The following is a 24,644-nucleotide window of genomic DNA, read 5'->3' on the forward strand; positions in this document are numbered from 1 at the left end:
GGTTTCGACAAGTTCGATTCCCTCCACCCTCTTTTAGGTGAGGGAGAGGGAGAGGACGAGAAACCAAACATCGCGAAGGACGCTTTCTATAGTGCCCTTGAGCCGCCTGCAACGAAGCAGAGCTAGCTTAAGGAACGTCTGACTGTTGGGGATTCCCCACAACCTCCTTAAGGCTTTCGACTTTCCTTCTCCTCTGTGTTCGTGAGCTTGGAAGAGGTCTAGGCTTGGGAGTGTCGCAGGAGCCTGGCACCTACTGGTGCTTGGAGGAGAAATGTTCATTTTCCCTTTTTAAAGGGACGAAAGGCGGACCTACCTCTCTTCTCTGGAGCTTCCTTCTTGCGGGAGGTCTGGAGATCGGACCACCTCGAAAGGGCTGCGTAGAAGTGCTAGGTCCTTTCTTGTCCGATACTAAAGCAGGTTTCTTCTTCCTAGCTGACTGCGTCAGAAGATCCTGCGTCGCCTTCTCAGTTAAAGAGTGAGCCACGTCCTTCACTAACTTAGAAGGGAACAAATAGTTCGAAAGAGGTGCTATAGTAGAGCTGCCCTCTGCGCATGCGAGACTGCCTTTGTTAAGAAGGCGCCCTACACTGTCCTTTTCTTCAAAAGACCTGCTCCAAATAATGCAGAGACTTCCAAAGATCAATCTTGTACTGCTTTGTCTGATGCTCGACAAAACAATGCATAACAGGGCTTCAGGTTCGATTCCCTGCGAATCGTGAGCTTTTCTGGACATCACCCAAGGGACCAATCCAAGAAGTTGAAGACTTCCAATACATGGAAAAGTCCCTTGAGGAGATGATCTAGTTCCGAAATACTCCAAGTAATGCGGGCAGAATTAAGACTAGGACGCCTTGAAGCGTCAACTAACGTCGAAAAGTCTGCCTCTGTAGTAGAAGGGTAGAGCGATACCCATATCCTCCCCCGTCTTGTACATATGCCATCTTTTCCCAGCTAACCTTGCTGGAGGCATGCAAAATACTGTCCTGGTTAAGTCTTCCTTCGACTTCATCCAGGCGTCTAAGGCGTGTAAAGCCCGCTTCATCGAGATGGTGGGCTTCTTCTTCCCCAGAAAAAGACGAAGTCTTCTTCACCTTCGCACTCGAAAAGAGCGAGCGCGGAGAAGGAGGAGCAGCCGGAGTCAACTCGTCTCCGTATTCCTCCAGAAGCAGGGTAGTCAACACCTTATAGTTGGACAAGCCCTCTCTTCCAAGATCGTCATCATCCGAGTTTTCGTTCGAACTCGTGATAATCCTGAGTTTCTGTTCTCCTTTCAGAACTTTCCTCTTCTGGGGGAGACAAACTCCTGATCGGAGAGGGGCTAAGGGAATGAAAGTCTTTCCTTTTTCCCGTTCTGATCGACTTGGAAGGCGTCACAACCTGCGGCTTCTCTCGCGCTTTAGAAGACGTCATGTATGACGCTTCCCGCTCTCCGAGCGTCATGTATGACGTCTCTTGTTGACGTTTAGATGACGCTTCGCGTTTGGAAGACGCTTCGCTTTCTAAGGGCTTCCTACTCGGCGTCACAATCTTGGACGGAGCGTCACGTCTAAGCTCCTCTTGATTTGACGCTTCACTTCTACAAGACGACTTCGAGCAGGTGAAGACGAGGACGAGACTTCTTAATAGGAAGCGTCACGTCCTTCCGACGGGGCGCTATAAAACTCCCACAAGAGAAGACAGTTGTTCCTGCACCGCCATAATGATCTTCCTTGACGCTTCTCCTACGTCTAGTGCCTGACGGCTTTCGTCATCACTCGGGAAAGAAGCATGATGGGGTACTTCCTCGTAAGCTTCAGGTGACGTTTGAACGCACCTTCGCCTTCTTAATAGCCGACGGGGCGTCATTCCGAGAAGCGCTCCGCCCCTTCAATCCCCCCCCCCCCTCCCGCCTCTCCCCAGCCCTCCTGGGCTAGAAATCAATGTCTTGCTTCATATGACGCTTCAGCGGTCTCGATAAGTTCGACTCCTTCCACCTCGTTTAGGTGAGGGAGAGGGAGAGGACGAGAAACACTCGCGAAGGACGCTTTTTTCTATAGCGCCCTTGAGCTGGCTGCCATGAAGCAAAGCTAGCTGAAGGGACGTCTGACCGTTGGGGATTCCCTCCGACCTCCTTAAGGCTTTTCGACTTCCTTCTCCTCTGGGCATGTGAGCTTGGAAGAGGTCTAGGCCTGGGAGCGCCGCAGGGACGATCAAACGCCCCCTCCACAACACTGATAGGCTCACTTCACCATTACTAGCCTTACCTTTCGAGTCCGCCATCTTGGACTTCATGTCTCGAATCGTCGCTTTCAGATTGGCGATTTCCGATGCCGAATCCGAAAAGACACTCTGAGAATGAGATTTATAGGGAGAATCTACAGTAGTAGGGTTAGAATTATTGAAAGGCTCAATAGGCCTTGAAATTCACACCTTTCAGCCTTCTAACTCTATCCCTCTCTAACTTCTTCAATAAGAAGTCAAAGTCTTCCCATTCTTCTGCATTCAACCTCTCGCATTCCTTACAAGTGTTAATAGCAGAACACTGCACCCCCCTACATTTACGGCATACAGTGTGAGGATCAACCGAAGCTTTCGGTATCCTCACCCTGCAGCCTACATTCACACACATTCTCACACTCACATTAGAATCAGACCATACTGAGAAAAATCCAAAAGAGTATTTCCAAAAACAGTCCACAGTAGCGAATGCCAAAAACACGATCCAAATACGTCACCAAAAGTCGAAAACGCTGATCAAAGTGTTGAAAAATGAATCCAAGTCAGGAGGTAATAACAACAATGTTGATACCACCGGCGACAGAGAAAATATGATAGAAAACGGGGATGGTTCCTAGTCCTGCCACCCAGGGCAGGCCGGTAGATCACCTGACCTACCTGTAGCGAGTGGCGCGAAATTTGAATTTCTGTCGGGGACGACGGAGTCTTAGCTATGTATATATCTGACAGGTAAGTTGATTGTATGAAACTGAAAGACTTAAACGAAAGTGTCACCTTTCATATTTCTTATCTTTTCAGCCACTTAAAATATGCTTATGGTAGTAGGTCTAGCCATACATGTGAAACTAATTTTAATTAATTTCTATTTAGAAGAAATGAATAGCTACAGAAAGATCAACCCAAGAGAGCTTTTATGAAAGTAAGCCTTTCTTAATGTATTCGTCAGTTTTTTGACTCCTACAGCTTTCCACATGTCCAGATGAAACAGGATGATATGCAAGGAATGCGATAAAAAATTAAAAAAGACTGAATTTATAATTCGGTTTGGATTATTTTCTATGATGACTTTTTCTTTTTTTTTTAACCTGTTGAAATAGATAAGTTTGTTAGAGGCCATTTATGAAAAGGGATAAGAAAATGGAGAACATGGCCAATAAAAAAAGAATAATGGGAATAGGTAATCAAATAAAGCAGGTTAATATAGATATTGTCGATTTAAATATTCATTCACATTACGTATCCGAGAGAGTACACTGCTGAAAATAGACCTAGGCTAATCATGTGTGAAAATCAGAAGTCAAATTTAGGCTCACTAAATGTGTCATGCAAATTATTTTATTGATCAAAGGACAAAATTAGTTTAATTAAACACTGCTATTAAAGAATGTTGACACCTTAATGTATTATTTATTGGCTGTGGGAGACAAAATGACAATAACCCAGTGCAGTAGGATATGTTGGGTCAAGACTCGAGCAGCAGCAAAGCCAACTTCAAAATGTTTATGCTGTCAAGAAGCTAGAGTTAAGAATAAAGTTAGAATTTGTGGACCCATCATTATATATTTTCCTTACTTTGCAAAATAATTATCTTTGATACGTTGAATAAGTCTACTCAATTCTTATGTAATTCATTTCAAGTATAGCACCTTTGAAAGGAAAAATTATTTATTGTTAAGTAAATAATCTGGCACCTGCATATGGCAATATTCCCATAACGAACAATGAATTAAGAAACTACGCCAATTCTTTGTAAGCTGACTGTACAAAGCACTATTTCCTACTCTTTAGTGCCTCCTTGTCACTTTCAAAAGAAAGAGCATACATATGTTTATATACATAAGGCTCAACCAATATTTATCTATTATATGACCTTTTAAATTATACGTTTACAAAAAAAGTTAATAAAATATAATAAAAATGTATGAAATTTGAATTAAACTTAAGTGAATAAATAGTAGCTACCAGCTAGCTGTATAAGCTTATCAGTCAATCTTTTAGGTTAGACTATTTTATATGATTCCTGGTTCCTGAGTGCTCACTGCCATTCACCAGTCAGAGCAGCAAACAAAGGGAGTTGGAGTGATAGGAAAGAAAGATAAAGAGATCCCAAAAATAAAAGATATGAAGTAGTACAAGGATCTAAAGGTGGAACCGAGAGAAAACTCCTCAGTTGCACTATGAAGAGATAGAGAGGCAGACCAGCAAAACTGAAGAATGGGGCATTTTTTATTTTCATCTTATTCATTCTCTTATTTAACACTAATTTCATTGTTATTTACTGTTTCTTCCTTACATAAGACTTTAATGTCATTATTATAACTGTTTACTTTCCTTTTAAGACTTCACTAATTTGAGTGCTTGTTTGTGTTCATACACCATTACTCTTTCCTGCAAGAAATATTACAATAATTCCTTGTGAATTAACCAGTGAAATGTTGTATACCTTTACATTCTTAAGTCTTTGTCCAATAAACCTGCTGAAAATTATAATATTAGTTACCATTTTAATTTTTAATTTTTCACCATTGAATATTTACATGCTACTGCTCTTAATTAATTTCATACTGAATATTAATAAGTTACTACTTTACTTTTTTTCTTACTTTCCTTTTGCCTTTACTATTACTGTTATGAAGGTAGTGCAGGCTCTAGCTTGAATGACCAGTGATTCCCTAGCTAGTATACTCCTTAAGCCATACTGCTAGTCCTATGCATTTCCCTAATTTTTAGTTCAAAAATTTTAGGGTCTCTAAGGCTATGTTCTCATTTTTAATTTCTTTTATTCCTTTTAGAAGAGTGAATGTCCAGTGTTGTCGTCTTTGGTTCTGCAAAGATCCCATACATCACCCTTGTATTTTTCCTTGAGGTTCACCTTCAGATCCAACATATTAAGCCTAGTCTTGAGTTCTTTAATTTACTTGTCGTGTTCCTTATTGCAACTTTCTATGAACCTCTACTTCTCTCCTTCTTTATCTTATCTTCTAAAGGTGTACTGCAAAACTTATACATTTATTTGTTATATGCATTATGCAAAAACATTTGGAGAATCATGGCATACTCTATATTAACAGTCAAATGCACACTATAATATAGAAAATTAATTAATTTCACCTCTTGTTCACTTTTTTTTGAAATGAAGGTAAGTCAAAGTGCAGCAAGGTGTCTTAACCCAACTGTGACAGAAGTACTTGATGACAGTGAGAAGAAGGTTCACCAAACTCATCCATCTAATACCAGTTAACCTTAATACCCCTACATAGTGCATTCCTAGGATAAAAATACTTTTACCTGTTACCAGCTGGCCACCTCTCACTACTGACTATATATCTAACTTACAATTCCTCTAAGTTTTTACTAATTACGTGGATTTAAGTTAACTATTAAACTGCAAAAAAGACATGACCTTTTTCAAAAGGCTCTTAGCCCCAGTAAAACTTTCTATTTTATTATTCAAAGTTCACAAAAACACATGCCTTGGAAGGTCAAAATTACTTTACTCTTATGTGAATAGGACTTACAACAGCCAAACTGGCACAGATCACCTGGCCAAATGGCAGTTAAACACCCCTAAAAATAAGTAAAGATGAGTATAGCTCTGAAATCCTCATCTGACAACCAAAAAATTAAATAATAATGGGAAAATAAACTTATAGCACAATCACACTGATTATTAAAAGTGAAACAACTGAGCATACTTCAAGATTCTAAATGTATAAAAGAGAAATATGAAAATATCCAAATGTCTCGTGTATATCATGCAATTGTTAACTAAGAACCCAAATCCTTGGTACCCTGAGATGAGAAATCATATTAATAAAATCTACACAAGTTTTCTTAACAATTTCAACATTTCATATACTATAATCAACAATGTATTAGGAAGGAAACAGTGTTGACTCCTCTCTGAACTTATTGATAAGCAATTCAATATCAAATACTTAAGTACTACTTATAAGAATAATTCACAGGCAAATCATCCTTCTTTGGATAACTACTCTGAGTTCCAGGAGCCTGAACAGACACTGTTGCAATCTTACAAGATCTCTGTATCATTTCTGTCATAGTAAGACTAGGATGATATGCAAGATAATATGCTAGAGCTCCAACAAAAGCATCACCTGCACCCTGAAAGAGAGGATTACTAATATAGTATATGCTAGGAAAACAATGATACATAAATGCAGAGGTAAATTTGTTCAGTATCATTTCAACTGCAATATAAAACAAAAATTTTGGGTAAAATATCTGAATTCTTTGAAGGTTTATGGTATATTTAGATATAAAGCTAGTTTGACTAGACCACTGATTAAAATTCTTAACTCTCATATGGTTGGCAGGAAGATGGGTTTGTTTCTTATATAACATAAAAATATCAATAAGTATCTTATCTAATAAAGTACAACTTTGTCAAAAGTTTTATAATAATTTAATAAATGAAATGCTGAAGATTCAGACCAGACCTCAACAGAATTTATCTTCAATACTTACTTAATGCTGATTGAAACAAGTTTTATTGTAAGTGTTGCACATTACCGGATGTACGAAATCCAAGGATATGTACCAAACCAGAGTCAAAACTTCATCAGAAAGACTCTACGAAAACCGAATCATACAAAAACCAGGGTGTATGAAATCCCAAGTGGTGTTGGACTGTATGTACTGATAATTACCAAATCCTGCTGCTAGTTTAATCTTATTTTTTTGTGCAAATCATCATTTCACAACACCTGTCTTTTTTTCTTCTTTATTATACGTACCGTACATTAATGGACTCCAGCAATACCTCATAATCAAGTGGGGGAACTTTCATGTGCTTTATCTGTATCGTTTGTTTTCTTTATGCTTATGTGAGCAGTGGGATCTGCCTCTTCTCAAACCTGCCCTCCTTCCACCAAGATGCCCAAGTTTCCTTGTTTCCCTATTTGTGCTTCTAATATGCTTCAGGTATTGAAAATGCCCTTGCTCCACATATACATTGCAATCTTGAACTCTTGTGACACCATCTGTTACATTCAACACACTGCTAAATTTACCTCCTACACTCTTCAAACAACATCCAGATGACCACCTTCCTCACTATACTTTTCTGCATATTTTCATTTTTAGCAACCAAAAGCTGTTTCAGTGACAATGATTTCCAACCCTCTATTTCTACAAAACCTTTACCTATGATTGTACTATCAACACTGTCAGGTATGTAAAATGTGACTTAGCTGCCTAATTAAGCTTTGTTTATTCTACAATATTATAATGTCAATCACTTTTGCAGGCCTTAACTGAAATTATAATGTATAAGTGCACCAAATAAACCAACAATTGGTCAGTTTATATTAGAAGCTAGTAGTTAGAATATACTATAATTCATAGCTGACATTATCAAATATTTAGACATTCCTAAAAGGAACTCTTATGTCAATTGCTATCAAAATTAGAATTCCATCGACTTACTAATAAAACTGCAAAAAACTGTATCAGTACCAACGAACACTTACAGTTGTGTCAACAGGAGTCTTTTTCGGCAGGTATATGTTCATGTTGTCCTTGGAAGGAGTATAAGGTCACCTTCTCCACCTAGAGTAATTATTACACTGCTACTCCCTGAGAGAGGAGTCCCTCAGCAGCAGACTGAGCATCTACGATACTTTTCACTTCAATGCCGGTCAACACTTCAGCCTTAATTTTTAAAAAATGAATTTCAATCAATTGTAAAGCATTAGGATGATTTTACATGAAAATACCTAAGCAATTTCTCAGCAATGAGACTATGGCAAAATCCACATAGCATTGCAGCTAAGGCTGGACCACTGCATGCAAGTAATTGGCTAGCTCTTGAAGGGGGAATGACATCACATTAGTTAACGGTCCAAAATGATTACCAATACGGATTTGACTCCATTTGGTAATGTTGAGTTTCGTGCATGAATCATGACACCACTGATATTAGTTCCTGATATCTCTTGATGAAAGATATATCAAGTTATATATCATCATAAAGATCTTGGATTATTTTGTCTGTGCTTGTTTTTTTTTATCATGTGCAGCATAAACACACAAGCATCTTGCATTTTTTCTTTTAAATTGGTGTTGGTCTACATAAGCGATATCATACACACCACATTAATTGAAATGAAGCATAGACTTAAGGGCCCCATAGACGATATGACCGGTGGATTAGGTTCTGTTCTGTCTCTAGCATCTGTATTGCCCATAAATGATCGGATCCATTTCAGTTTGCTGAAACCTGGTAGAGTGAGGACAATGGCCGCTCCATGATGATGCTATAGACTGCGCTCTTGCAGCAGAAATGGGAAAACCCCCGCAAGCAAAGAGAACCTGAATGGAACTATGACTGAAGAAGAGAAATGAATTATCTCATGAAAACAACCACACTTCGCTTCCACGATACAAGACATTCCTTGGGGCATTATAATCCCAGAGACATATAAAGCAATTATTCATGTTATACAACATGAGTTGACATGAAAAGCAATTATTCATGTTATACAACATGAGTTTACAAAGATGAAAGTAACTACGTTGCAGACGCAGTATCTTACATAGCCTAATAGTCTATGATCCATTCAAGTAGAATAGGCCCTTAAACCCACAGTTCTATATCCAAGTAAGAGTACAATTTTTAACTCTTTTGTACACAAAATTTTTTAATTTATACAAGGAAATTTGAAATATTAAAAATGAGGCCGTCACTTGAACAACATCTATCTGCACAAAACAGAAATTGGAGAAAAAAGCGTTTGAAGTTGTGCAATGTTTACATTATCATATTTCTGTTAATATTAATGCTATGTCATCATTCTTTTTTTTCAAAATGAAGCTAAAGGCATACTCTTTACAAATGTGTGTGTAAATATATATCTACCAAACTGTAAATTAAATAAACACCATAACTGCAAAAAACTGAAGTCTGAGAAAAGTACAATAATAGTTTGTCAACATTGGAATGACAATATATTGCACATTTATCTTTCTAGTTACTCTTCACTCTCCCTAGATTATGAATGCAAAAACCATATCTTTTTCACAATTTCTAAACACTAGTATATAGAAGAAGAGTTGCTGAATTTGAAAGTATGTATAACTCAAAATCCGAAAATTTGAAGATAGATGGTTGTTCGAGTGATGGCCTCAAATATTATCATACTTAGGTATTTTATGTGCTGCAAATAACCATGTAATTTAAACAACAGTAATAATACATATACATATACATATACATACACATACATACATACATACATACATACACACACACACATACATATTTATATAGGGTGTAACATGAGATTATGCAAATATTTGGGAAAATGAAAGAAAATGTCATTGTGAGCTGAAAATGTTCTATAAACATATGCATTTTAAGGCTTTGTTTGTCGATGAGGTGAATTTTTAAAATAACTGTTATTAATTGGTCTAGTAAGAAGGCGCGCACAGGATATTGAAGTTAGCACGGCTATGGAGAGGGGGATGGAACTGATCACTTCACTAAACAGTCTCACTTTTCTGCCAAAAGCATGTTCAAGTTATAAGTGTCAGATTCCTTATTCATTTTGCAAGCAAGAACGGGAGGACAATGCCTTATCGTTCCAGTACTGTGGAATATGCGGATATGAAATTTATTTAAGGGTTTTGCAACAATGAACGCCACTATTATAAAAAAAAAGGAAATCGGCGATTAGGCCGATGTGAATAAAATACATACTTCCAAATCAAATGTATACTTTAGATACTGAACAAAGGGCAGAAATGCAAGTGCCATTGAAATCTCTCCCTCTCCGTCAACCTCCATCAAAGATAGGCATACATAATCATAAACAGCGATGAAAGATTTAAAATGTATTTTCAAAAATCTCTTTTTCTCCATCAAAAGCATTCATCATACACCAGTTGAAAGGAAAAACAAACTTAAAATTCGTTTGTCTCTGTCAGATGAAAAAGAATGATAAACATTTGGAAAATTGGAAAATCTTTCATCAGTTTTTCCTGAAACAAAAAGGCAGTACTACAGTGGGCCCTCAGTGTTCATGGGGGATACTAGCCAGAACCCGCAAATAGCCAGAATTTGTGAATACTTAGAACCCTTATAAAAATGCTTAAAAATGATATTGTTAAGATACAATAAAGTTTTGTACATACTTACCTGGCAGATATATACTTAGCTATAGACTCCGTCGTCCCTGACAGAAATTCGAATTTCGCGGCACACGCTGCAGGTAGGTCAGGTGATCTACCGCCCCTGCCGCTGGGTGGCAGGAATAGGAACGATTACCGTTCTAGAACCAGATTTTCTCTTCCACCTGTCTCCTGAGGGGAGGTTGGGTGGGCCATCAATCGTATATATCTGCCAGGTAAGTATGTACAAAACTTTATTGTATCTTAACAATATCATTTTTGTACATGGAACTTACCCAGCAGATATATACTTAGCTGATTGACACCCTTGGTGGTGGGAAAGAGACAACTATTTACTGAATAGACAGGTAAACAACATACGTTGTAGGTAATAAATAAATAAAACCTTGGTTCCTACTTGATCAGGCGGAAGACTCCATGGCTAATGCCTAGGAATCTGCTTTCGCCTCAAGAGCCTCAGCGAGGATGACCTATGGCTAAGAGTTCTTGTGGTCTGTCGATGGGGTCTTATCCATTTACTCGACAGAGCCTCTTACATGACAATATGCCTATGCCTAGTGGCATAATTAAGGAGCACAACACCGATCCCGATCACCTGATCCTAACACGAGGGTTAGCGCTCAAGTTGAAAAGAGTTATCTACAAACTCCTTTCAAACAGCCCAAAGAAAAAACACGACGTTAAATAAAATTTAACTCACTAGTTAAGAATCAGTATCTGCTCCCTATCCCAGCAATGTATCCGCAGACACGTATCAACCAAGAGAGAAGGATCCCTCGAAGGTTATCTTGACATCCTTCGGATAATGGGAAGTCAACACAGAGTTGCATCTCCCGTATGTGACAGCTAATATGTCCTTATGACATATTGTTAGGGAAAGAACAAGAATTCGGAAAAGCTCGCACTTCATGCGCTTTTAATTCTCAGCTGTTTGAAGGAATCATCAATGCACTTATCAAGTGCTTAGGAGATCACAATGTCTCAAAGAAGGCCAGGGCGTTCTTTGATATAGATCTCTTCTGGGTGAAGCCTGGAGCCTGGCTAGCGCTTCGTGCCTGGCAGGCGCCTAGCGCCTGTCTAGCGCCTCGCGCCTGGCTGGAGCCTTGCGCCTGAATGGCGCCTAGAGCCTGGCTGGAGCCTCGCGCCTGGATGGCGCCTTGTGCCTGGCTGGCGCCTCGCGCCTGGCTGGTGCCTGATTGGCTCCTCCTTCCTGGCTAGCGCCTCGCGCCTGGCTGGAGCCTTGCGTCTGGCTGGTGCCTTGCGCCTGGAAGGCACCTGGAGCCTGGCAGAAGACTTCATGATTACTGTCTATGAGTCTGCATGCCTCAAGAGTTTCAGCGAGGTAGGGACCTATGACTGACAAACCCTTATGGATCATGTCAATGGGGGCTAGCCCGCTTACACGACAGAGCCTTCTCGGATCGTGCCAATGGGGACTAGCCCTCTTACATGACAGAGCTTTAGGTTTCTCTTTACTGGAAGGAGCCTTGCGCCTGGATGGATCCTCAATCCTGACTGGAGCCTAGCCTTGAAGGAGCCTGGCACCTGGATGGCGCCTGGCTCTGGCCTTCTAGAGCCTGGCTGACTCTAGAGCCTGGCTGGCTCCTAGAGACTGGCTGCTCCCAGAGCCTGGGCTGGCTTCCTAGAGCATGGCTGGCTCCTAGGCTCCTGAGCCTGTGGCTGGCTCCTAGAGCCTGGCTGGCTCCTAGAGCCTGGCTGGCTCCTAGAGCCTGGCTGGCGCCTCGCGCCTGGCTTGGCTCCTCCACACTTGCTGGAGCTTCGAGCTTGGAAGAGTCTCTAGGCTGTCTGGCGATGTCCACATCGGACACTCTTATATCTGTCCGATTTGTTCGCCTCTGGCGCATTTGCGCCAGGTTGGAGGCCCCGCTCCTTCTCAGTATCCGACCATGACAGAGTTCCTTGGAACTGTCCGCCTCTGGCGTTTTTTTCGCCTGTATTGGCGTTTGGCGCTTGGCTGGCGCTACATTGTCTGAGAGTCCTGAACAACCACATAGTTTTATCGAGGAGACTGGAGAAGGGTGGAAGAAATTCTTCCCCTTTGAGCTTTTGGCCCCTGGCAAGGGGAGGTGATTTTAGTCAGCTACACCCAGTAGACGACAGGATATCTAACAATACGAGAGAGAAGAGTCTTCCTCCGAGGAGGATCCTTCGTGAACACTTCTTTTGCTAACGAGATCTCTTCTTACATGTTGATGAGGTTCCTCATTGCAGAATCTTCCCTATCCTTGCCCGAAGGAAGGGAAGGAGTCTGGAAGTCGAAGGAGACTCTGAGCTGAAATTGGGCGTGGAACCCTGATTTCTACTCTTATTGTATCCTTCTGAATACCTTCTGGGAAGCATTTTGGAGCCCTCATCGCACCCCGAAGACTCTGTAGGCAAACGTTTAAACCATCTCTTCTTCTGTAGATGAAAATGTAAGTACCCTGCCTGGGCAACTAAACTTCTATCTGAAAGCGTTGTGTCAGGAATAGAGGGATTTAGTTCTTTTGCCAGACATACTATGCTGGCAAGAACCCATTGCCGAGTCTCCATTGAATCTGATGCGAGATTCCAAATGCACAAAAAATCCACTTGTCTTCTTGGTCGTTTAGGGCTAAGAGAAAACAAAGAATTCCTTCATAAACTTCCTCAAAGAAGTTTGATGAGGAGCAGTTCCATTTTGTCGGAACACGGAATCTGTGGCAAAAAAAAAAAAAAAAAAACCACAAAAAAAAAAAAAAAAAAAAAAAAAAAAAAAAAAAATCCCATTCGAAGTACATGATATCCTACTCTTGTCGTATTGCGGTATCGTATAAGATCCCGAAGATCTTAATCCTCTGTTATCTCTAATTCCCCTTGTAGAGACAGAGTACAGTGGTACCTTGAGATACGAGATTAATTCGTTCCGGAACCGGGCTCGGAACTCGAAAAACTCGTATCTCAAATCAATTTTTCCCATTTAAATTAACTGAAATGTATTTAATCCGTTCCAGACCTATGAAATATACCCCAAACCATCGTAAATAATGAAGAAAACACACATATAAATGTAGAAATATAGTACAAAAAATTAACAGTAATATATTTTAGTAATGAATAGAATTAAAGTAAAATAAAGAAAAGAAAAAGTTAATTTACTCTAACCTTGGTGACAGTCGCGTGCGGGCGGCTAAGGGAGGCGAGTGACGGAGGGGGAGGGGTGGGACGGCTACATTAGTCCCGTTACGTAAACAGGAATTTTCCTAACAGAAAAATGAAAAATGAACATTAAAATGTAAACTAAAAACTAAAATTTAGCAATTGAATAACAAAGTTACGTAACACAACAAAAAGTTAAGAACACGTAATCTTACCTTGCTGACAGGCGAGTGCGGCTGGCTAACGGAGTCGAGTGGCGGAGGAGGAGGAGGAGGAGGGAGCAGGGAGGGGCTAGTCCCGTTACGTAAACAGCATTTTTCGAACACAAAATGATAACATTAAATGTAAACTAAAACTGCATTTCCTTAACTTTAATAAAAATTTGCACTTTCCTTAACTTAAATTTGAAAAAATACTAAATGCACTTTAAAACTAAAACTTAACCTAAGCGATACGTAAGTTTAATCAGCACTTGTTTTCTGCCTTTTTAGAATCACTTTCGGCACTTTCATTTGCGCTTCTCTTTAACAAAAATTTATCCAAAGAGCTTTGCTTCTGCCTCCCTTTTAGAATGTTCCGGAAATGAGTCAAACAAGTGTCCATTAAATAACGCTGAAGCACGACTAGTCGAAACTTTTTCTGGATGTTTCTGTTCAATGAAACTCGAAGTGTTTCCCACATTGCCAACATGTCTTTAATTTGGACTTGTAGGAATCAACTTCCTCCGGCTCTTCCTCCCCCTCGCTACAGCTGCTAATCTCTTGCAGGGCCTTCGTATGTTGCATCACCTGCAGCTCCTTCAACTCCTCAATTGAGAGTTCCTCCTCATGTTCCTCGACGAGTTCGTTGACGTCGCCCTCATCTACCTCCAGACCCATCGACTTTCCGAGGGACACAATCTCCTCCCACCGTTGCTTGGGGTACGAACCCTTCGAAGTCCTCTCTGAAACAGCATCAGGCCATAGCTTTTTCCACGCCGAGTTCAAGGTTCGTCTCGTTACCTCTTGCCATGCCGAGTCAATGATACGTAACATACGACGATATTGTAATGCTCTTTCCAAAACTCTCGAAGGGTAAGCTTGGTGTTCTCTGTCACCTCAAAGCATCGGCGGAACAAGTGCTTTGTGAAAAGCTTTTTAAAATTTGCAAATGACCTGCTGATCCATTGGTTGCAGGATGGAAGTCGTGTTGGGTGGGAGGTAGAGGACTTTCACAAACTGGAACTCCTCGAGAATGTCATCTTTTTTTTTGAAGACCAGGTGGGGTGGCCGGAGCATTATCCAAAATTAATAAGGCTTTCAGTGGGAGGTTATTCTTTTGAAGATATTCCTTCACTGAAGGACCGAAGACTAGGTTTACCCAATCTGTAAAGAACTGCCGCGTAACCCATGCCCTTGCATTCGCGCGCCACATTACGTGCAGTTTTTCTTTCAGAATTTTGTGTGACTTGAACGCTCGAGGATTTCAGAATGGTAGACTAGCAGTGGCTTTACTTTACAGTCACCACTAGCATTTGCACACAATGCAAGGGTCAGACGGTCCTTCATGGGTTTATGGCCTGGCATCTTCGTCTCCTCTTCGGTGATGTATGTCCTCCGTGGCATTTTTTTCCAAAATAATCCCGTCTCATCGCAGTTAAAGACTTGTTGCGGGATGTAGCCTTCCATCCTCAATAAGCTCAGCGAACTCGACGATGTACCTTTCAGCTCCCTTTACATCGGCACTCGCAGCTTCACCATGCCTCACCACTGAATGAATGCCACTTCTCTTCTTAAAATTATCGACCCACGACTTGCCTTAAACGTGTCTTCTGCTCCCCCTTCTGAAGTTGATGCCTCTTCCTTCTTCAAATCTGCGTAAATAACGCGAGCCTTTTCGCAAATTATACTCTCCGTCACTGTATCTCCCGCTAGTTCCTTCTCTTTCAACCATACCAAGAGCAGCTTCTCCATTTCTTTCATGGACATTTGTCCTTAATTGCGACAGAATTGTAGTTCCTTTAGCTGTTTTTGCACTTTTGATGGCATCCTTTTGCTTTAGGATGGTACAAATGGTCGATGTGCTAACGCTCATACACCCGGGCCAGTTTCCATCACTCGTACACCACGCTCATGTTTTTCTATTATTTCTCGCTTTACCTCTATCGGCAGCATTCTCTTCTTCTTTTCGCCACTCTCCTTTGCACGTACTTTCTTTGGCCCCATGATGGTAGGTAAAAAAGTTCACTAATTCGTGAAAAAACAGCGAAAACACGAGTACAGCTCACAAACACAACTTAAATCTGTCGGCCACACGTGCGAGTGAGCTCGTGGGATGGTCTCCCAGCTGATGCTGCCCGCGAACGCCAACTAGCGGTGGCGTCCCCGAACCAACTCGGATCTCGGGACACAGCTCGGGTCTCAAGGCAAAATTTGGACCGAATTCCACCTCGGGTCTCAAAGCACTCGTATCACAGGACGCTCGTATCTCAAGGTACCACTGTATAGCCTTTTACTGCGTTCTTTGATAGCAGATATATACATAGGTGATTCTTCCCTCTGAAAGTGAAGAAAAAACCTCGCTATGTGGTTCACAGAGGTATCAGAAGAGGACAGTTTCTATGTCCTTAGCCATGACTATTGTCATTTACCTTGAAAAAACCTCTCATTCATGTCCACTTCTGGTCAGTCTGCACGCGGACAGACTCAGAGTGGAGAGGTTTTATAGGTCTAATTATAATAGATTCTGATAGAATATCCAGATACTCTTGGAAAAAAAAGCCTTACGAAACATGCTGTGAGAAGAACATGACTTCTGTGAATCCAACCTCTCTAAGGCCAAAATGAGGCATACATCCTCTCTTCCTTTGATGCCCAATTATCTTAATATCTGTTAAGAATTTATAAACTAGGGGAAAAAAGACTAAAGTTTATTCCCCTTCTTTAAATTTAAAGATGTCTTATATTGCTACCTCTCTTGGTTCGAGGAAAAAGAAGCAGTCTAAAGGAAGCCTGTTCGTCTTCTACCTTACAAAGAGATCTATGAAGAAAACTTTCCGCAGGTTCTCACAACTCTTTTCAATAAATGTTAGACATATGTTAACAGTTATTATCTTCGATCGAGAAGGTTCTCACGGACATGCAAAATCTTGCATCGAACCTCTTAAGGATCGTTACGTTCCGTGTCTGTTCCCAAATAGGTTCTCTTTTGTTAACGCAAACAGGGGTGGGGCGAAAAAAGATTCTCGATGCTCTTTGCGATATGAGAGAGTCGTGGAATTGGCCTAAGTGATTAAAATAAATCATTTCATCATTCCTTGTAAACGACCCCTTGTTTTCGATTAAATGGGTAACGAAATCAGGAACAAATCTTGCCGTTACGAGCCTGCTGTCCGAGAGGCTACTGGACTCTTAGGTTAATAACTCGCTAAAACGAGAAAATATCTTAGATGGTGCTTCTGGCGCAATTTGCGCCAGGCTGGCGCTTCCTTCTAGTTCTTTTTAGGTTATGTGCCATAACATCTATGCCTTTATGGTACCCGACATCCTTCACATGTTAATCCGTTCTTAGTGGAAAAACTTTTATATACGTAGTATAGTCCATTCAGGGAACAACTTCTGCCACTAAGAGAATGTTTCCCATCCGACTCACCAACTTCTCTTGAGCAATATCCGAATTTAAAAAGGTTGTGTGCGTTTCTCGAAAGGATGAGAGAATTATAAATATCGCGCGCTGCCGTATTAGAATCCTTTATAATACTGTCTACATTGTGGTAAACAGCATTAATCTAGGAAACCTTTGTAAGGATACTAGGAATTCTGTAGTTAACCTCGGTAAGTGCATAAGACTGACCATACCGTAGTCTTAAAGTGAATTCTCTACTACATTCATCTTCACTAAGCATGTACTCTAATAAGCCATGCTTTCGTAAGCATGAGAGCATTATACAATATAGAGTTCCGCTGCGTTAGAATCCTTTAAAAATGTTACCTTACGGTAAACAGCATTGGAAATGTTTGTAATATCTTTCTTATTGAAAGCTTCTTAGCAAAAGGCAGACAATATTTTATTTATGTTTGCTTAACTATCCCCTCAATCCGAGGCTAAAACCACGATTGTAGGGGAAAGACAACGGTTATTCATTCCATCCCGCCAGGAGAGAGCTGTTACCGACCAGTCATGACCGACACCCTCATGATACTGCTTTGGTGTCTAAGCGATAGCAGTCTCGTTAGCCGACTGGCCCTTACTCTTCCAGAGTTGCCAGCTACTCCAATTAATAAAGGAATCTTATAAAATTATTATCGAACTTCAGGAAGTTCTTATAATGCATATCTAAGCGAAACAAGACTTCGATAAATCTAGAAGCTAAGTAGGTGTTGTCTTAACAATCCCTTTAAGCGTAGTCCTTCCTAGGAAATTCCTGGAAGGATACTGGTAATTGAGTTGCTCAGCAAAGAAGTAACTACGGTATGTGCTTATGATTTGCCGTATTGTATTCTCATAACAGCAGATACTCTACTACCTTCTTCCCTGCCGAGGCAGATAGAGAAAGGATATTCTGGCGCCTGGCTCCTTGCACCTAGCGCCTGGAATGTTCCGCGCGCCTGGAATGTTCCGCACGCTTAGAAAGGACATCGCTCCTGGAACGTTCCGCTTGCATGGAAGGTCCCGTGCGCCCTGACAGTTCCGAGCGCCTACTAGACCCCTTTTAGAAAGAGCCTCTTGCCCGGAAACGTTCAATCGAAGGATCGTTCTGATTGCCACTCTACCATAAGGCTCCTTGCTCTAGCCGTCTGTTTTTCTGGCGCAATTTTCACCAGGCTGGCGCTTCGTCTCTTTGAAGGCGCCTTGCGCCAAGAAAAATTTTCTAGAACGCGGCTCGCGCTAGTCTGTTAGCTGGAACGCGCCTCGCTGCTGGCTATAGGAACGTAGCTCACGCTAGCTTGCTGGAACGCGGCTTCCTGGCAGCGGCTGGCTCTTGCTCAGTGTTCTCTTAGTTTTCAGAGAACGCGCTAGATCATCGAAACTCCAAACATACGCACTTTTTTAAGGATGCCTTATCAATGGCTATCCTTGGCAGTCTGGGACGTTCTACAGAACCTGCCGAGGGGACGCCTGACCGGTGGGGGTTGGCTCCCTAACCTTCCCCTGCGGCTGTCGACTTTCCTCCTCCACTGGGTCTGGGAGTTTGGAAGAGGGTCTAGGCCTGGAAGAGGTCTAGGCCTGGAAGCGCTACGGAGCCGATCAGACGCACCCTCCACTGCACTGGGAACACTATATTCACTTCTTACCTTTTTAGAGCTCGCCTTTTGAGCTCCATCCATTTATCTTCAAATTTGCACATATGAATTTGTAGATTCTGTGGAGTAAGAAGGTGATGAGGATGCAACAACTACTAGAATTGTCAATACTCTAACTGCTCGTTAGTATGAGAGCTCTTAAAGCTTTCTAAAGGAAGCGTATCTAGTTATATGCTTTCTGACTTCCTAAAGTAGGAAGTTAGATCTTATATTTCCTTCATCAAGTTCTAACACTTATACACGTATTAGTGAAAAAAAAATCAATATTTCCCTTATTGCAAAATATAAGTGTCTACCGAAAAATTCGGTAGTTTCACGTAATATATTCTTCGAAATTTCAAAGCCAAATTCATTCAAAAGTTAATCAAAGCGTATGCCAAACCAAAGACCCAGTTACTTCCCTGCAAAAGACAGCCCAGAAGGTCGATGGCGATGAAAAACGAAAATCAAGTCAGGAGGTAGCAACAATGTATGTTGACACTACCGCGACAGAGAAAATCTGGTTCTAGAACGGTAATCGTTCCTATTCCTGCCACCCAGCGGCAGGGGCGGTAGATCACCTGACCTACCTGCAGCGTGTTGCCCGCGAAATTCAAATTTCTGTCAGGGACGACGGAGTCTATAGCTAAGTATATATCTGCTGGGTAAGTTCCATGTACAAAACTGCTTATTTTGTTGGTTCAAACTCAACAAAAACACACTAAAAAGACATATACCTGGTTTTCTTAAGTTTTAACACAAAAAGTGCATTTAATCATGAAAATACAGTAATTTTGTGGTATTTCTCATAGAAAATACAGCGAACACGCAAATTTCCCAAAAATAATGGGTAGACAGGGTCCACAAAGAAATCCACAAATATGTGAGTCCGCAATGCCAAGAATGCAAATACAGGGGTCCACTGTATGTATATTCCATGCAGTAATCAAAAAAAGAGGTAAAAAAGCTGATGTCGTTTAAAGTGCAGTAACCTCCCTACCTATTCTTCTCTTGTCATCATGATTACTGTCATTATCACTCATGATCCTGATTTAACAATCCCATGACATTTACTTTTCTTTCCTGATACGTATAGTTAATCATTAAAATCAGATATACAATGAAGTTTGTCCACAGGTGATTTACTAATTGAAGGGACTGTAATGTTACATTTTTTCAAAAAGCTGCAACAAAAGACTAGCAATCCAGTTGCCTAATACAACTTCATCAACCTTAGTCTCCCATCTCTGACTACTCAACATTGCATACGCCACGTTGGTAAAGAGCAGCGTTAAGGAAAACTGGTTATTTAAAAATTGGCCTCACCAATAAAAGAAGCCTTAAAATGCATACTATGTCTATAGAACATTTTTTTGCTCAGAATGACCTTTTCTTTCAGTAATGAAATGTTTACATAACTTGTGTTACACCATGTATATATAGTGTGTGTGTAGTACTATTGTTTAAATTATATTATAGATATATATATATATATATATATATTATATATATATATATATTATATATATATATATATATAGATATATATATATAATATATATATATATATATATATATTAATATATATATATATGTATATAGTATGTATGGTACCTCAAGATCACATTAATCCATTCCGAGGTGGCCTTCGTAACCTGAGCTTTTCGTATTTTGAACAGCATTTTACATGTAATTGCCTCATTCGTTCCAAGCCCTACAAAAACACCTCTGTAAATTTTATAATAAAGCTAAATTGAACCAATAAACAATGAAATACAACAATTTGGACCACTCAATACCTGACTTAATACATACTACTAAAGGGATTTTTGACGTAAGGAAAAATCTATTTTTCTGGGCGATTGGCTCGTGTCGCCAGCGAAATATCCTTTAATCTATTATTTCTAGGGGTAAAGGGTGTACTAACACATACCAGAGAATAAATAAAATAAAGAAAAAGGTCAGTATAAACGGACTCCGATCACCCTCCAGGAGGGTGTCGGTATGAACACTAGGCGAGTGAGACCACTACCACGAGCCAAATGCCAATAGAAATCTCCCACTACAAAATCCCTCCAAGAGGGGAGCCGACCCACAGAGTGAGCAGCTCGTACTACTACTACTCCATCCCATGCTGCCGACTGCTGCGCCTCTGGTGGCCATCCTGAAGTTAGCAGACAATCTTGGGCGAAGGGATGGGTAGGGTGGGATTTCGCTGGCGACACGAGCCAATCGCCCAGAAATAGATTTTTCCTTACGTCAAAATCCCTTTTTTCTGGGCTCAGCTCGTGTCGCTGCGCGAAATCGTACCACGAGAAACTAGCACAAGATTGTAAACAAAAGTAATAAAATGAAAATAAAAATAAAATAAATCAGAAATAGGTCTCAAAACAAATAAAAGATATATATATGAATCGACTATAATTGCTAAAAGATACATATACACAGGGGTATAAAAATAGAAACATGCTTAAATTACCCTTAAATCTAAACATGTTTGCTAACATAAGGTAATTTACATATATACAGGTAAAAATTATTTACATGTATCAAATGGTATCTGTGTAACAGCATGTATCAAAAGTATAATAGCAATTAATAAAAAACAATCAACAATAATAATATATAAAGGAATGTACATGACTTAATATACAAAACCCGTATCTTATAAATATGATGTATCCCCTAGCATAAAATAAGGGGAAACATCCATGAGATCAATGTTTTATAATCATTTGTGAATGTCCCTAACCAGACAATAAGGGGCACCCACTACACTATCACAAAAGCAGCTAAGACAACAATGGTGAATGCAAATGAACAAAGGTATGGAATAGACGAACTTTTGGGTGAGGCAGGTAGAAAGGAGGACTGAATCTTCTACTATAAATTAGCTAGAGTCAGGGGAAACTATGTTACCCGCTGCTACTGCTGGGAATTTCAGAGCTTCCAAGGACTTAAGGTAGTGACGTTTTGAACACTGTCGGCGATTTCCATCCAGTATACTTTTTCAACTCATCGAAGTTCATATGTTGGAAATAATTAATTGAGGTGGCTACTGCTCTGACATCATGTGCTTTCGGGAAAGAGTCAGGATTGGCTTGCTTAATAAGTACAGGATTTGTTGCCTGAGCCTTTAATGGATAAAGTTCCACCCCTTTTTTCCCTCCTAAAGAGGGGACCCGATGAGATGAGGAGGTCCTAGACAGAAAGGCTCGTAAGGTTGTAACTGGGCAAAGAGATACATCTTGTGGAAGGGGTAGTACCTTCCAAGGTTCCCACCTCATCAAAGGATCTTCATTCTTTGCTAAAAAGCTACGTTCCGGAGAAAGTAGGACTTCTCCTGTGGGAAGGAACTGAATATGATCCGGGTCCTCTGGATAGAGCCGACAGTTCTGAAATTCTTGCTCCTGAAGCTAGCTTAATAAGAATAAAGGGTTTTCTTAAGAGCATTATAACGAGCATGTGTCATTATCGGTTTCGGAAGCCAGTTTTAGAACATCATTTAAGACACCATGAAACTGACGTAGGCCTTACAGAAGGCCTAAGCTAGCACATGCCTTAGGAATAGACGAGAAGTAGGAATCCGTCAAGTCTATGTTAAATCCAAATTGAATATCTTTTTCAAAGCTGACTTGTTTGTCGTAATCGTGCTAGCTGCTAAAACCTTTTTCAAATAAGGATCTGAAAAAGGATATAGCTGAATTAACTGTCATGATTCTAATATCCGATTCTCTCAGGAAGGTTGCTAACTTTTTGACAGCAGCATCATACTGCCTCAAAGTCGAATCCCTTTTATCGGATTCCAAGAATAGAATATTCTGAGGGTCAATATTCGCATCTCTTTTTGCCGCAAAACTTCATGAAATCCATAAAGTTTAGGGTTTTGAGAATCCCTGAGGAAGCGAACACAGTCTTCATTTGTACTGACTGGGAGAGCTTGGGACTGGGGATCTGAAGAGGACGAAGGCCCAGCTCCAAAATTAGAGGATACCAGTTGCTCTTCGGCCAGTCTGGGGCTACTAGAGCCACTTTGACCTTGAATGTCCTGAGTTTGTTCAATACTTTCATGAGGAGATTCACTGGAGGGAAGACATAAATCTTCTCCCAGTTGTTCCAGTCTAGAGCCAGGGCGTCCGTGGCATAGGCCAGAGGGTCCAGGTTGGGGGCTACATAACACGGTAGTTTTGTGGTTCGCTTGGGATGCGAAGAGATCCACCTGTAGCCCTGGGACTCTTTGAAGGATCCATTGGAAACGAACTGTTGTCCCAGTGACCATTCCGACTCTAGGGGCACTGATCGGGATAGGGCGTCTGCTATGACGTTTCTTACTCCAGCTATGTGAGTGGAGGAAAGATTGCCAAACTGAACTTGTCTGCCAGGGAGAAGATGGCTATCATGACGTGATTTAGATGACGTGACTGGAGCCTCCTCTGTTTATACAATGTACTACCACTGCGCTGTCCAGGACTAGCTTTATGTGGGAGTACTTGGGTGGGCGTAACCTTTTTAGAGTCAAGAACACTGCCATTGCCTCCAGTACGTTTATATGGAACTGACGGAACTGAGGTGACCAAGTCCCTTGAACCTTCTTGACCTGGGAATACCCTCCCCAGCCGCTTAAGGACGCGTCTGTGTGGATGTGATCCCTGGTGGAGGGAACTGAAGGGTACTGACATTGATAAATTCTTGACTCTCGCCCACGGCCGAAGTCGATTCTTTAGAATCAGAGGCACTGAGGATATTGTCCCTGGACCTGACGTTTGCTCGCGAGCGCCAGATTCTGGTTAGGTCTTTCAGTTTGGCTTTCATTAAGACGTTTTGTCACTGATGCAAACTGGAGAGAAACCCAGGATCCTTTCCTGAGCTCTCCTTGACGCCAGTTTGTGACTTAGAAATTGCTTGACTGACTTTGCTATTTCTTTCTTTGCCATTTGGTTGATGGAACCCTCGACAGAGTGTGGAGGATAGATTCCATTGAATGCCCAGCCACTGAAAGTTTGACTCTGGAGTGAGTCTTGATTTGGTCCTGTTTATCTTGAAGCCTAGATATTCCAGGAACTGAATCACTTTCAGAGTAGCTCTGTTGCATTCCTCGACTGTTGGGGCCCAGATCAACCAATCGTCGAGATACGCTACTACCATAATCCCTTGCGATCTGAGTTGTTTGCACTACCACTTCCGCTAGCTTCGTGAACACTCTCGGTGCCACGTTGAGTCCGAATGGAACTACCTTGAAGGAGAATGTCTGGTCTCCTATCTTGAAACCCAGATACGGACTGGAAGTGTCTTGCATAGGGATATGATAGTAGGCGTCTGTAAGATCGATAGAGGTGGTGACGGCCCCCACGGGGAAGTAAGGTCCGCACCTGAGAGATCGTGAGCATCTTGAACTTGTCGCAGCGGATGGTTAAGTTTAACGGGACAAGTCTAAGATTACCCTTCTTTTTGTGAGCCTTTCTTTGGCACGCTGAACAAGCGACCTTGAAATTTTAACCTCTTGACTCTCGCTATAGCTCCTTTCTGAAGGAGGTCCTCCGCGTACTCTGTCAATTTCTTTGGAAGAAAGTTGACGGAAAGGTCTGGCTGGAGGTGGGTTCGTCAACCAGCTACAACCCAGCCCTTTTGACACTATGCTCTGAGCCCATTGGCTGAAGTTCCACGGTGGCGAAAAGTGAAACAGCCTCCCTCCTACCTGAAGTTCTTCATTGGTTCTGGTAACCGCCTCGTCTCCTCTGAAGTGCTTTCCCCTATTAAAGGGGCCTCCCGATCCTCTCCCACGAAGGACCTCTTACCTCTGCCTCCCTTACCCCGAGCGTCATACTTCTGAGAAGCTTGACTCTCGAAGGCTTATTGTAAGCTGGAGAGATGGCTAGA

General features: G+C 41.2%; 2 protein-coding genes across 8 annotated transcripts in view; one reads left to right on the top strand and one right to left on the bottom strand.

Moving 5' to 3' along the window:
- Positions 1-4,977: 4,977 nt before the first annotated feature.
- Positions 4,978-24,644, bottom strand: part of LOC135216933 (ribokinase-like) — a 248,744-nt gene continuing 229,077 nt past the window's right edge. For 6 of the 7 annotated variants that reach the window (XM_064252482.1, XM_064252483.1, XM_064252480.1 and 3 more), the window contains exon 7: positions 4,978-6,342. In XM_064252482.1, the coding sequence (XP_064108552.1) occupies positions 6,163-6,342 (180 nt within the window). In that variant the 3' untranslated portion in view covers positions 4,978-6,162. Of the gene's footprint in view, positions 6,343-7,709; positions 7,891-24,644 lie in introns of all 7 variants that reach the window. The other variant, XR_010314980.1, reaches the window with a different exon arrangement.
- The window catches only part of LOC135216237 (ribokinase-like), a 50,841-nt gene continuing 34,282 nt past the window's right edge, over positions 8,086-24,644 (top strand). The window contains exon 1 of the mRNA XM_064251393.1: positions 8,086-8,116. Coding sequence (XP_064107463.1) covers positions 8,086-8,116 — 31 coding nt within the window. The remainder of the gene's footprint in view (positions 8,117-24,644) is intronic.

The sequence above is a fragment of the Macrobrachium nipponense genome, chromosome 6 (genome assembly GCF_015104395.2).
Source record: "Macrobrachium nipponense isolate FS-2020 chromosome 6, ASM1510439v2, whole genome shotgun sequence".
Lineage (NCBI taxonomy): Eukaryota > Metazoa > Arthropoda > Malacostraca > Decapoda > Palaemonidae > Macrobrachium > Macrobrachium nipponense.